Source organism: Trichoderma reesei (assembly GCF_000167675.1).
Source record: "Trichoderma reesei QM6a unplaced genomic scaffold TRIREscaffold_20, whole genome shotgun sequence".
Taxonomy (NCBI): Eukaryota; Fungi; Ascomycota; class Sordariomycetes; order Hypocreales; family Hypocreaceae; genus Trichoderma; species Trichoderma reesei.
This window is the reverse complement of record NW_006711167.1, coordinates 496,665-509,688: the sequence shown is the minus strand read 5'-3', so window position 1 is coordinate 509,688 and position 13,024 is coordinate 496,665. Positions and strand designations below refer to the sequence as shown.

The following is a 13,024-nucleotide window of genomic DNA, read 5'->3' as shown; positions in this document are numbered from 1 at the left end:
TTTTTCTTTACTCTTCCTCTCCCTGAACCTCCTCGCCGTAATTCTCCTCTTCCTTTTCGTCATCCACGGTATGCTTCAACCCAGCAGCCTCCTCGCGCTTCTTATCCTCTTCCATGCGGGCCGTGAGCTCCCTGTTGATCTTGTCCTGGGCCGAAGACACGGATGCACGCAGCGCTGCGAGGTATTTCGCTTTCGAGGCTGCGTCGAGGGGAGTCGGTGGTGCGGGGATGGACTCGGCGGTTGTGAAGGGGGCGTTTGTGGGGGAGGTGTAGGATGATGTGAGGGTGGTTGTTGGTTCGGCCATTGTTGCGAGGAGGTGAGGTTTGTGGTTCGTTGTGTGATGAAGTTGTATGGGAGGGTTGGATGAGGAGGAAATTGGTGTTGTCGGGTGTCTTGAGGTGTTGCTCGGTAGGTCTCTGGCGGATTGGTGTTTTGGTGGGGTAGCTGAGGCTTCATGGAGGGGCAGGAATCGTGAGGATGGGATCACGTGGCTGGAACCACGAGAGGACTCATCACGCCTGGCATTTCTCCTTCAAGATGACGATGATTTTCTAGACCGCTTGATGATTGATATCGAAGATCAATGCCATTTGTCAACGCCAAAGAAGACAGAAGCGCGACTTGCAAAAAGTCATTCATCGATACTAGTACAGTCCAGACTATGACTCGCCGAGGCCATCTACGAGGGACCTCAATAGAGTAGGTCAATCTACCAGCAGCCAGACAATGGCTTGGACTTTGTCTACGAGTGGTATACTACAAGGCGAAGGTTGATATTCCGAGCTACCCTCGGGGAGGAATCACAATTCATTGTGCCATGTGAGTCATCCATCCGATCGCAAGAAGTTAGACGTCATTATAGCAGGGCCAATTCCAACGTCACTGGCTCAGGCCGAACGCCAACTCGGAGAAATGGAGCAACTTCCTCACGGGGAGTTGGAGAAAATGCAGTCACAGGCAGCTAAGGTCGATTCGAGGGCGCAGCTAAGCAGCAGCAGTCGTAACGTAGAATATCTGAAATCTCGACAGAGAGTGCAACCCGTTAGTAGTATTCTTGCACTTTCAAGGGACTGAGAATCGCTTCACAACATACCGGGGAAGAAGAAAAAGGTGAAGCATCGCCCTCAACAGAATGATCGGAATTGTGTGATCCATCTTGCCGAAGCAAAGACGAACGCTGCATATCGCACTCAAGTTTTTGCGCAACAAGCTTCGCAACGACTTCCCAGAGGACACCGGGACAGAAGAAAGAACGCCACGAGGGGCGTTCTACTCGCCCGGGCCTGAAGATTTCTGATGTCTGTTGCAGACGTCGGGGTGACGCCAGGCCATCACAGGCGGACTCAGAACAATCACGGCGCATTCTCCCTCCCGAAGAAAAAGAGAAGGCGGCGTGAAAGCCGAGCACAGGAAGGCCAACACGGAAGTGTTGCCTCCTGCTATGAAGCTTTCTCCGAATTTCCCACATGCGAAGAGGTTCGAGAAGACCCGGCTTGCGCGAGGTGCCTTCTCCGTTTGTAGCATGGAAACGCAGCGTTGAAGAGGGCGATGCTTGGAGAGGGAAAGGGAAGCAAAGCTCAAGCTGGTCGAGCGCGCGAGAACTTTTTTATACCCTCTTTTTTTTTTTCCCTTCTTCCCTTGGTTGGAGCTCAGCCGGCGCTAGAAGGGTGTGTGAGCCCCACGTGCAGCAGTAGCTTAGGTGGGTAGGTATGTACCTGTACCGAGAAGAGAGCCTCAACGACGGGAGAGGTACCTGTGTGGACAGCCTCTCGTGGAGGGCAAGCGAGGTATTGCTGTTGTCAACGCTGCGTTGCGAGTTGTTTCATGCGGAGATTAAGTGAACGAGGACGGCAATTCTAGTAGGTACTAGGTATCAAGGCAATTCAGACCATCTCACGTCAATACAATGCATTTCCTCTTCATCTTTGCTTGTGCCTCTATGCTCTAGGCAACATCTATACCTAGACTCGACTGAAAAGAACAAGGCGGCGATCCGTGCGGCAGACGGCAGTTGAAGGCGACTACCTAAGCCGCTGCATGCATCATCATCAACATCCATCATCCTGCTAGTAGCGGCCGCACTGGGCGCAACAACACCACAAACTCCAAACCATCGTCCATCAGCATCGTTGAGCCTCGGGTTTGCAATACCAAGAAGGCATCTTGCTCTCCTCTCTCCGCTCTTCAATCTCTTCTTCCGGCATCCTCCTCCCGCTTACGCCATCGTTCTTCCGCCACTCGAGTCCTAGCCCAAGCCCCATCAACGCCTGCAAGCGCTTTACCCGCGGGGCCTGGCGGCGATCTCGAGCCTGTCGAGCCGACGCCCGCCTCGCCTCGACGTCCGCGGCACAGTCAAGATGTAACAGAATCCCCTCTCGGCTCCGCAAAGATGCAACCTACAACCTCGTCCTCGGGCCGGTCCCAGGGCCGCCCCCCGGGGAGCTTCTCGCCCTTGCCTGGGCTGCCGCGGTCGTCCAGCGACCTCGCCCATGCGCCGGGCTCGTCTCGACCACCTCCCCTGCACATTGACTCGCCCAGCAGTAGCGAGGAGAGCTCGCCCGCCCATGCGATCCCCAAAGCGCGGCGGCCCAGCCTCAACACCCCGTCCACGCCGATATATCAGCAGCTGGCCGCCGCCAGCCATGCCACCCTCAACAGCCCCAGCGCCCAGCAGTCCTATCCTCGCCCGGCCGCCCCCCGAACGACCGCAGCCCAGGGCTCTTCGTCGCCCGTCCTCAAGACCCATTCGAGGAAGCACGCCGCCACCCAGGGCATGTTCGAGCCGACTCTGCCCTCGACAAGCACATCCAACCTGTCGCAAGTCGGAATGGGGCCCAACAGTCAGGCTTCAGGCTCCGCAACCGCGGGCTTGTCGGCCAGCCAGATCGCAGCGCAGGCCGCCGTCATGTCCCATCAGAATATCCTCCAGTCGCGCCAGCGGTCCCAGACGGCTCCGGAAACCGAAAACACTCGAAGGGGCAGCGGCGGCAAAGGCCCTATAAGCCCTCCTACCCTGAGCCTAACAGAGGCGAGCGCGCCCAGGGAGTCTGCCTTCAGTGCCCAAGGAGGAACGCATCAGGACAGGCTTGGGGCAGCCTCGCAGTCTTCGGCTGCTGCTACGGCCGCGGCCAATGTTGTGTTTCCTCGTTCTGGAGGCAATTCCCCTCGAGATCCGTCCGTATCCCCACAGCCACTGCCGTTCCCAACTCTGCCCGCCGCGGCATCTGCCCCCTCCGTTGCAGAGAAGCCTCTGTCAAAGTCGGAAAAGGCAAAGGCAAAGCTGTTTTCGCGGCCGTCCAAGATCAGTGCCAAGGACACCAAGGATAAGGCATTGCCCAGTCCCGGCAAGATTGGGTCGGCCTTGTCAGCCCTCCAACGAAGCAACTTTAGCTCAACCAGCCTCGTTGATCCCACTGGTCAGTCGTTCTACAACCTCAACAATTCCTCGTCCGCTACCATCCGACCGAGCGAAGGGACTGGGGAGGAAAAGACCAAGGAGAAGGAGAAGAAACACCACTTTCTCTCGAGGCAGAAACAGAAGCTCAAGGACGAATACCACCTGCCTCTATCGTCAGCTGCCAGCAACTCGAGACCCAGCGACCCCAACGCACCGAGCAGCCTTTACAACTTCAGCGTCCCCGCCAGCCCGGGCCCTACCACTTCTACCTTTGCCAAGGCCAAGAAGGACAAGAAGAATGCCGAGAGATCGGACAGCCGCGTGGACAGTGAGTCAGCTCCTGGGGATTGGCCAGGGAGCAGCAGCCTGCCATCAATGTCCCAGCAATCGAGCAGCCTGTTCGACGCAATAGATGGCGGCAAGTCGGCGGCAGTAGGCTTATCCATGGACGACGCCTGGCACTACCTCAAGCCAAAGCTTCTCGTCATCTTCCAAGGCGAGGACCTCCGTATCCCGGTGGAGGATATCAACCGGATCGTCAGCCTACATATCCAATGGTGCGTCCACAAGAGGTCACCAAACAAGATGCTGGAGGATCTCAGGGAGCTTTTATCCTCGGGCTTCGCCACAATGGACAGGACGCTACGGAAGACGCCGGAAGAGCGCTTCATGCCGACTCTCGTGGAGCTGTGGCTCTTTACCTTTACCTCTATCCTGCCGTACATGCAGGCGGCGTTGCTCCCTCTTGACCTGGAGGTCTCTGGGTGCGGAACCATCATGACGGCCGAGCAATCTCGCGACTTTTGGGGCGGCGTTGTTACGGCTCCGTCTCCGTCAGCAGCAGCAGAAGGACAACCAGCTCAAGTACTGCCTGCTTCTGCCGTTCTTGACGTGAGGCGGCTGGTCTTGACGGCTTATCGCGACGCCGTCATCCTGCCGCGATACGACACACTCAAGACGATCTTCTCGCGCCTATCACTCGAGTTCCTACCCTCTGCGTTTGCCAACATGGCACTCGCTTCTCCCCCTCTGGAACCCAGCCTCTCCGCCTCCCCTCCCGAATCCTTCTTTTCCATGGCCCGCCCAGGCACAGCCATGTCGCTCGACCCGTCAGTCGGCTCATACAACTCCACGAGCACTACCCTCCTGGGCGACGGCTCCGCCGGCAGCCGTAGCCGGGCCGTGAGCAATGTCAGCCTTGGGAGCCGCAACAGCGACGGCGTCATCCGCCCCTTTACGCCGTCGGGAGCCCTCAGCAGCGTCCGCGAGCAGAATGTTGAAGACTCGAAGCAGGTGGCCGACATGGTGGGCCGGATGCTGCAGTGCATGAGCGTGCTGTCGAGCATTGGCGGCGTGGGCGGCGACGTCGACGACGAGGGCAACAGGAAGATGGTTGAGCTGTGCAAGATGCTCAAGCTGAACTGGCTGGGCAGGGGCCGGACGGGGCGCAACAGGATGGGCATTGTGGGGGGGAGGGTTCGGAGGGATGAGATTCGGGAAGAAGTGAGGGTAGTTTAGCCTTGATTTTTATTTGGTCTGGGCTTCTGTTCAGGATCCCTTTGATATCTTGCTTAAGCCGAGGTGTGAATGTTTAGGTAGGGAGTATGAGGATTTGGCGTTTTCTTGATGAGGAGAGTAAGTTTATGAGAGCACCCGCTGCCTGGAAGCAATTTGACTCATCATGTACCGGTCAAGGCACGATGGCCACTTGTTAGGGATAAGATGTTGCAGTTGAAGCCCAAGATTGTCCATGATATCGGGTCTCCTTGATACCTATCCATGATACTAGGTGCCGAGTCCGTTGTCCTGCTGTTCCTAGCTTGTGTATAATTCATGCCTTTTCTCTACTAACAACACACTCAAAGGCTGTCCAGTCCTACTAAGCACTCGATATAGAGTGGATTCTGCCTACTGCAAAGAAAGGCTACCTCCCATTTCCCTTATCTCATCCTGGAGGAGGTTTTTTCAATGGCATTCTCCTTCAAGCATGCCTTCACAGGGTAGCTCTCACAAAACAGCACCAGCTCCAAAGGGTTGAATCTCGCAGCGAGTTTCAAGCTACGCCGCAAATGGCCTAGAGCGTCACGTCAATCTCGCAGCAAGGGTCCAATCAGAAAAAAAAAATCAGGCACCGTGAGCTCCACTAAAAAGTTCTGGATCACGATGGTCTGCATCACGACGAAATTTCGAGAAGCGAGACAGAATTTGCACAGGACAGAGGAGATGATCAAGGCAATTTTGAGAGAAGAATGTATTCCACGATATCAATATGCTATCTAAGAAAGGGAAATTCTACGATGAGCAATTGTGCTCTGGAAGACCTAGTCAAACTTTAGAGAGTTAGCTTGATGTTCAACTGATGAACGAGAAACCCAAGCCAACAAGGGAAAGAAACAAAAAGAAAGGGAGACATGTGTTTGATCAGACATCCAAGGAAGTATTAACCCTCATCTGTTCCAGAAAAAGGCTCATCGGAACTCGAGTGGAAACTGCGAATAGAATGGAAACTTTCATCACAAAAAAACACATGTCGAAAGACTTGCTGCCAAAACCAAACAGAAGAAGAGACTCACCATATGAGTATCAGCAAGCACGCTCGGTGGGCTGCAGTGCTGGTTAGTCGAAGGGAAGATTGGGTGTAGCAAGCGAGAGAAGATATCTAGAAATCTGAGGCTAGGAGTTAGCACAGCCAGCCAAGGACAGAAAATGAAGATTCTGCAATGAGCGGGAGAGAAAAGGTCAAGGTCAGACAAAGTATACTGGCAAGTAACAGATCCTGAGGATCCGAGTAGTCAAAACTTCTTCATGGTCGATTCGGTTGGGAAAAGAAGACGTTTGATAAGTGTCATCATGAAAGAGAGAGGGGGAATCACACAAGGTGATTTGTGTGTTGTGGGAAAGAGGAAACCATGCGGGAGGCACAGAAAAAGTGTAGCAAAGACTTACCAAAAGCCATAAACGGCGAAATGCAAACCAAGCCTCGAAAGCTCACCCCGACAAACGCGTTGCCTTTCCAAATCCAACAGCGAGGAGAAGATCGTAAGTAACCAACGGGAGCCAAATCAAACTCTCGAGTTCATCCGCCGTCGTCGAGGAAGAGGAAAGGCAGCATAGCTTGTCAGGGTTTGCAACAGCAAATGTTTGCTTGAGGAGAAAGATTGGAAGGTTGGAAGGAAGAATTCTGTCGGAAGCTCGCTCGCGCAGGAAGTTATTCAAAGACAGTGTTAGCAAAATTTTCTATGCGTAGACTGTACTGTGCAAACCACACGTGACTCTGCTGCCCGCTTAAAGCATTAGCGGCGGCATGCGAAAAATGGCGCCTCGAAAGTTGCATTTGGTGCTTGGGACAACTGCTAAGGCTGATGAATGCAGCGATACGATATCGACCCGAGGTACGAAGCACTGACGAAACAGGTGCCGCGGGCTCTGTTGGTGCTGGAAGTTCGATCTGATCTTGCCACGGGAATGACATAGACTAGGTACTGTAGATACTTGGAAGTTCAAGACCAAAAAGCAAGATCGAGATGCGCTGCAGCCGTCACGATGAGTGATCGGGATCTGCTATTGACGAGTTCCTGGCCGCAGATGTCTCACGCCTTGCTAGTATTACCACGGCTGTCAGATTGGTGGGAGAGACACGATTTCGATCTCGGGGTCCGCAACGGATTGCCAGCCAGGTACCGCGGACAGCCCATCAGCCTCTCGATGATGCGTGTAAGAGATCTGCTATGGATGCTGCAGACCTGCGTACAGGCATATGCCGATGCTAGCGGTGCAGCTAGCGAAGTAGGGCCTCGGTAGACGGATGGCAGATGCGAATGAGCACCTGAAGTACCTCCCAAACGGACGGACCCAGCCACCGACTTTGGGGGGTCTTGGGCAGAGTGGACATGGCCCAAACTCCAAAGGCTGAAGCGCCGCGCCTTGGACTGATGAGCGATTGATGGAGAGTACTAGGTAGGTAACGGAGAATAATGGCAGAGAGACAATCTTTCGTATGGCATCGAGTGCGGCCCTGGCAGCTGGATGAAGGAACTGTGACAGCAGCGCGAACTGCACGACAGCTCCTCCGAGCTTCCAGTTGCAATGCGGGTTAGCGTGTCTGGCCTGAGCAGCCCAAGAGTTGAACCTGAAGCTTCCCATATAAAGACTGCTGATTGCCCGCCATCCGTCCCCGTCCGGCGGGTTATACCTTACTTTGCTTGCTTGCCATCTCTCTCTGGTAGATCCCTCCATAGGTACATGCTACCTGTACTGAAAGCGCTGGAGGGGCCTTTCTTCGAAAAGAAACTCGTCCTCTCTTAGTTCATCTCGCACAATTTTGGCTATTTTTTTTTTTTTTTAATTCCCTCTTCTCTTCTCATCCTCCTCTCGCTCACCTTGGCTGCCACGCAGTATCGTTACTCTGGGCAAAGGCAGCGCAGTCTCTCACTCTCTCCCCGTCTCTCTCTGTGGCCGACCCTTTGATTGCTATCGTCAGAAGCGGGGCTTTGGCACGGGTTAGTTGCATAATCCCCACCGGCGTCCCCTGGAGCCTCTCTCTTCTCTCCCCTGGTCACCCACTCTCGTACCCACGCAGACCAAAGATCCAACGCCGTCTCGCTCCCGCAGGCATTATCGACGCCTGGCCTGCACTGCGACGTCTCGCCAGTCGGCCTGGAGACCTGACACAGCATTCTGTCTGTCTGTCTGTCTGTCTGTCCGTCTCTGCATCTCCCTTCGCAGCTCGTCCGCTTTGCTTTGCCTCATCCTCGCCGTGGGGGACCAGTGCTTGGGAGTCGCGCTGCAGAATTTTGGGCAAAATCTCGCTGGGCAGACAAAGGGGAACAAGGTGGGAAAAAAAAGAAGAAGAACGGCTGCTGCTAAAAACCGAGCAAGCCCTCTGCCGGTTGGGTCGGTTGTCTGCCGCCATCATTCACACTACCTGGTAGGCTGAAGCTGGGCTCTCTGCAGATTCCCGTTGAACTCGGTCGGGGAGATATTTTCCACTCTTCGCGCCCTGCACCGCGTCCCATCGCCCGGCCTCTCTTCCCTCTCGCTCTCCTCTGCCCATTACCCTCCTCTGCCGTCCCCAAACACAAGCCACTTCTCTTTCGGGCTCGTCTCCCCTGCGTGCTGCCCACTCAGTCGCCAGGCCTGTTTTATTTGTCACCCCCGTCGCAGCTGTCCTTGAGTCGGGCTGGTGTGGTATCACGGATCGCACCACCAGCTACCAGACCTTACCCATCGGACCGCATTAACTGCTGCCGATGCATCGTCGCCACTGCACCTCTCGTCGCTTCTTCTCGCCATAAGCTTCATTCGCATTTTCCGGCCACGCATCTGCGCCCGCGACTTGATTTCCCATTTTCCCTGCCGGCTTTTGGGCGCCTACGACCAGGTTGCAGCCGTCTCCACCGCCTGCTACCCCGTAATCCACGCTTTCCCGCTGCCGCGACGCGAATCTCGAGAGGAACAAGAGGCGGACACGACGGCGACGGCAAGGCACAGCAGGACCTGCAGCCGACAGCAGAAAGCGTCAGGCGGACTACTGGCCACATCGACGGCGGTCGCGACATCTCCGCAGCCTCGCTCGTGTGCGCATGCAATAGTGTCTGCAGGCGCTTGTCGATATCCACGCTGTGGATAGCCGACCTCGACGAGAGATGATGGCTACGAGTATGGGCCCCAACTTCGCGGGGCACCCTGCCATGGGACATCCTGGAGTTGCTGGACATCCCATGGGGGCCCCCGGAATGCCTCCCAACGCCGGCCAGCAAGGCGCGCCCGGCGGCATGCCTCACCAGTTCGCTGGCGGCCACATCGCCGTCTCCGGCCCAGGAGGCCAGGTCAATCCCGCCATGATGGGCGGTATGCCGCCTGGTGCCAGTCCTGGCCCTCACGCGGTGCACCAGCTCACCCCCGCGCAACAGCAGATGTTTCAGCAGCAGCAGCAGCATCTGCAACAGCAGTGTGAGTGCCCCAACGTGGCGACAGTGCTCCGAAAGAGACTGAACTGCGCGTGCTAACATGTGAATGTCGTTGTATAGTCAGCATGAACAACCCGAGCGCAATGGCTGCCATTCGACAGCAACAAATTCTGCAACAGCAACAACGGCAAGCCATGTTCGCCCAGCAGTTTCAAGGCATGAACACCGCGGGCGTCAACGGTCTACCCATGGGCATGCAACTGAGCCCCCAGCAGCTTCAGCATCTGAGACAGCGGAGCGCCGCCATGAGCCATGTAGCCGTGAGTTACTCTTGTGCATGCGGGATTCGCAGTGATAGCAGGAGCAGGACACTTATTGACACTCTTCTCTACCCAAGGGGCCTAACTCGCAGGCGATCATGGCGCAACAGCTGGCCCTCCAGCAGCATGCGGCGGCCCAGCAGCAAGCAGCCCAGCAAGCGCATCATCAGGCCGCGGCGCAACAGGCGGCGCAACAGCAGGTGGCGCATAATCAGCAGTTGGCTGCCAGCCATAACCAGGCGCAGCACATGGCAATGAACGCGCAGCCCATGGGAATGCAGCAGCAGAACCCCATGGCTGCCGCGGCTCAGACGCAGATGGCCGCCCAGCAACCACAGAACCAGCAGCCTCCGGGGCAACCTCAACCACCGCAACAGCAGCAGCCTGGGCCCCAGTCACAGCAGGCCCCCCAGCAGACCTCTCAGGCAGGCACACCAGCTCCCTCTGGCCAGCAGACACCGTCCCAGACACCCGCCCCGACACCCGCTCACGCGAACCAGATGCCGCCTGGACAACCCCAGCCCCAGCAAGCTCAGCCCCCGAACCAGGCCCAGATGGCCGCCCAGCAGCTGATGGCGTCGTCCATGATGCAACAGCAGCAGATGAGGGAAGGGATGAAGACTCGGTGTCTGTTGAAGTTGATGCAGTTTGGAGAACGCCTTAGCGGCTTCCCGGTATGCTTTCCTTGATGTCGTGATGCTTGAAGCGGATTTATATATGCTGACACGGTTGTGCAGGGCGCAAAGAACAAGGACGATATGTCCTATTGGAATCGATTTGTAGCCCAGTTCTTCTCCCCAAACGGCGTGTTCCGACATACATTACACGTCAGCGACTCCGAGGACACACCGGACAAGCAGTACGATATCTCGTACCCAGCGATTGCTCGCTACTTCCATACGCACTTCAGCAGTGGCGTCAAGAGCATGCAGCTCATTCTGGATAGCGGGAGCAGTGACAAGCATCTGCCAGGAGACTGCTATTGCATCGAGAATCCCAGGGCCAGCTTCGTCTACTGGTTCGAGACGGGCTCACATGTATGTCACATGCTCTGTCTCACAATGTTGTGCACCTCGTTTGCTAATTGCATCTTGCTTCCAGCTCGTGGCCACTGGTACGTTACGGGCGCAATTCGATGCCGAACAAAAGATTGAACTGTTCGAATTCCTCACGACGAGACAAGAGGAATACGTTTCTCGAAAGCGAGTGATTGAAGCTGCAAAGCCGGCACATGAATGGATCAAGGAATGGCGCAGCGTAAATACGATGGACGGCAAGCAGTCGCCGGAAATGTCCAAGAAGGGCAAGGCTCGCCAGCTCAAGTCTCCTCAGAAAGAGCCTCCTGGGGTTTTGGTCGATCTCCCGGACTCTGCGGTGAACAGCAAGGGCGTCACGGAGGCGGTACATCAGTTCCTCGAGGTATGTTGAAGCGGGGCTTGGGGTGACCATCGTAGCAAGGAGAGCATGCGAGCTAACGATTGCTATAGATTGTGGAGGTTATGGGCCAGATGAACCCATTGTTTGGATTCTTCCACTCCAATCCCGGCCTCAGCCCCTATGGCGCGCTCGAACAATACGTTGCAACCCAGATCAACAACAACCCGGCACCCATGATGAACGGGCAGACCATGGGCCAGGGGCCAAGGACACCTAGTTTCGGGCAGTTCCCGATGGGAGCGAGCCCTGCTGCGGTACACATGAACCTCCCGGGGTCGCCTCACATCGGCAGCCCTGCGCCGGGCCAAGCCCCCGGCATGCAGCTCCAGCCTAGCCAGCAAGGGACGAGCTCAAGCGGGCCAAGCGCAAACACATCGCCGGCTTCTAATAAACGTCGGCGTCCGTCCACCGTCAAGGTCGAAGACGATTCGGCCACAGCAGGCGGTACTCAGGTCAACGGCATCCAGAGCAGGGCCAAGCCCCAACCCCAGACTACTCCTCGAATGGCCAAGCGAATGAAGGGCAACCCGGCCTGAGGCGCCACTCTTACTTGCTCGATTCCCGTTATTTGACGTCATCTCCATCTCGCCCACGATTTACGCTGTGCTCTTGTAGCACGGCGGACCACGCCATTTTTTTTTTCATGTCCCTAGGTATTCATGATGGAGCATGGTGGCGTCTCTTGTTTTGGCTTGTTCTTTGGACTCTCTTCAAATTTCTTTTGCTACCGGTTTTGATTTGGACTTCCTTTGTCGGCTTTGGACAAGTTTGGAAAAAGCTTTGATTTACGAGAGAGAGAGAGACCGGGACAGCATACCAGTCAGTCTCTGGCCACATGCATGTCTGCGGTAGCCGTTTGGAAACCCGTGCTTTCCGCACGTCCTTGTGTCGGTGGATTGATACCCTGTGGTGGGAGTGTGCACTTGTCGGCAACGAACAAGACCCGGGGAGCAGCTGGGCATTGCTGAGTGGGAAGCCTTGTCCAGTCCCAAACACGGCATCCGAGGGGCCCCAGTCCTCTTTTCTATATTTTCTCCAACCTTGTTCTGCTCTCTACATGACGATATATACGGAGCAGACGCCACGGGATGAGGCGTTTTTGGGTCTTGCCATCGTTGCGCGACAGGATTAGCGAAGGAATTATTTAGAGACGTGTTGGGCGCTGACGGACGGAGGGGAGAGAAAAGGAGGGAATAGGTTTTTATAATTTGGGTAACGGAGTTACTCGTGTACGATAAACCTTATATTTTCCCTTTATCTTTTTTTTTTTTATTTTCATCCTGCAAGACTCGATTTTGGTCGTATTGCTTTCACATGCTGCCTTGGTTTACTTTTGCCGTGTTTATCTTGATGTAGGGTCATTTTTTCTTCCCCTATTCTTTATACGATAGCTGTGCGTCTCAGGCTTTTCTCCGCCGCGGCCACAAATAAACAATCTCTTGACAGGCAATCTTGGTCTCTACCTGGGAGCTTGCATCGCATGAGCAATTCATCTGCTCGGATGGCCAGCCAAGCCCCACAGCAGTGAGCAGGCCCAATGCCCAAGTTTGAAGGCCAATGAAGCGAAGAAGCAGACGAATCTGTGCTGCTCCCATCTCATTAGTCCACCATCTGTTTGGAATAGCAATCCGTTTGTTTCGCACTCGGCCCTTACATATTGTTTGCCATGTGTGAAAGAAGAATATGCTTGAGCACACATCTGCGTCTCTCCTGTGTCTCTCTGTGTCTGCTCAGAATGGTACCAGTAAGTGAAGTTGGCCCTCGTATATGAAGGGTTACTGTTCCTCTTGTGAGGTGCGTTAATCACCAAGGACATTTTCTCATCTATCTCTACATCTCGGGGCCATCTTTCAAAAATATAACCTCCCCCCTTCGATGGTTCATACGATGCAAAGGACGTTCGTTGCAGCTGCACATAAACAGCCTCATCACTTCAAAATTCGAACCCCCCCCCCCCCCCC

At 55.3% G+C, this 13,024-nt stretch overlaps 3 protein-coding genes across 3 annotated transcripts; 2 read left to right on the top strand and 1 right to left on the bottom strand.

The window, feature by feature from the left end:
• Positions 1–7: 7 nt before the first annotated feature.
• Positions 8–304, bottom strand: TRIREDRAFT_110496 (uncharacterized protein; the record flags this gene model as incomplete). The annotated part of the gene is made up of 1 exon (XM_006967969.1): positions 8–304. One exon carries the CDS (start codon positions 302–304, stop codon positions 8–10), a length of 297 nt encoding a protein of 98 aa, XP_006968031.1.
• Positions 305–2,389: 2,085 nt separating this feature from the next.
• TRIREDRAFT_67110 (uncharacterized protein) lies at positions 2,390–4,915 on the top strand (the record flags this gene model as incomplete). The annotated part of the gene is made up of 1 exon (XM_006968033.1): positions 2,390–4,915. The coding sequence occupies one exon, from the start codon at positions 2,390–2,392 to the stop codon at positions 4,913–4,915; it is 2,526 nt and encodes an 841-aa protein (XP_006968095.1).
• A 4,172-nt stretch (positions 4,916–9,087) lies between these two features.
• TRIREDRAFT_5202 (uncharacterized protein) lies at positions 9,088–11,599 on the top strand (the record flags this gene model as incomplete). The annotated part of the gene is made up of 6 exons (XM_006967892.1): positions 9,088–9,349; positions 9,427–9,626; positions 9,704–10,300; positions 10,364–10,663; positions 10,728–11,045; positions 11,114–11,599. 6 exons carry the CDS (start codon positions 9,088–9,090, stop codon positions 11,597–11,599), a joined length of 2,163 nt encoding a protein of 720 aa, XP_006967954.1.
• Between the last annotated feature and the right edge of the window lie 1,425 nt (positions 11,600–13,024).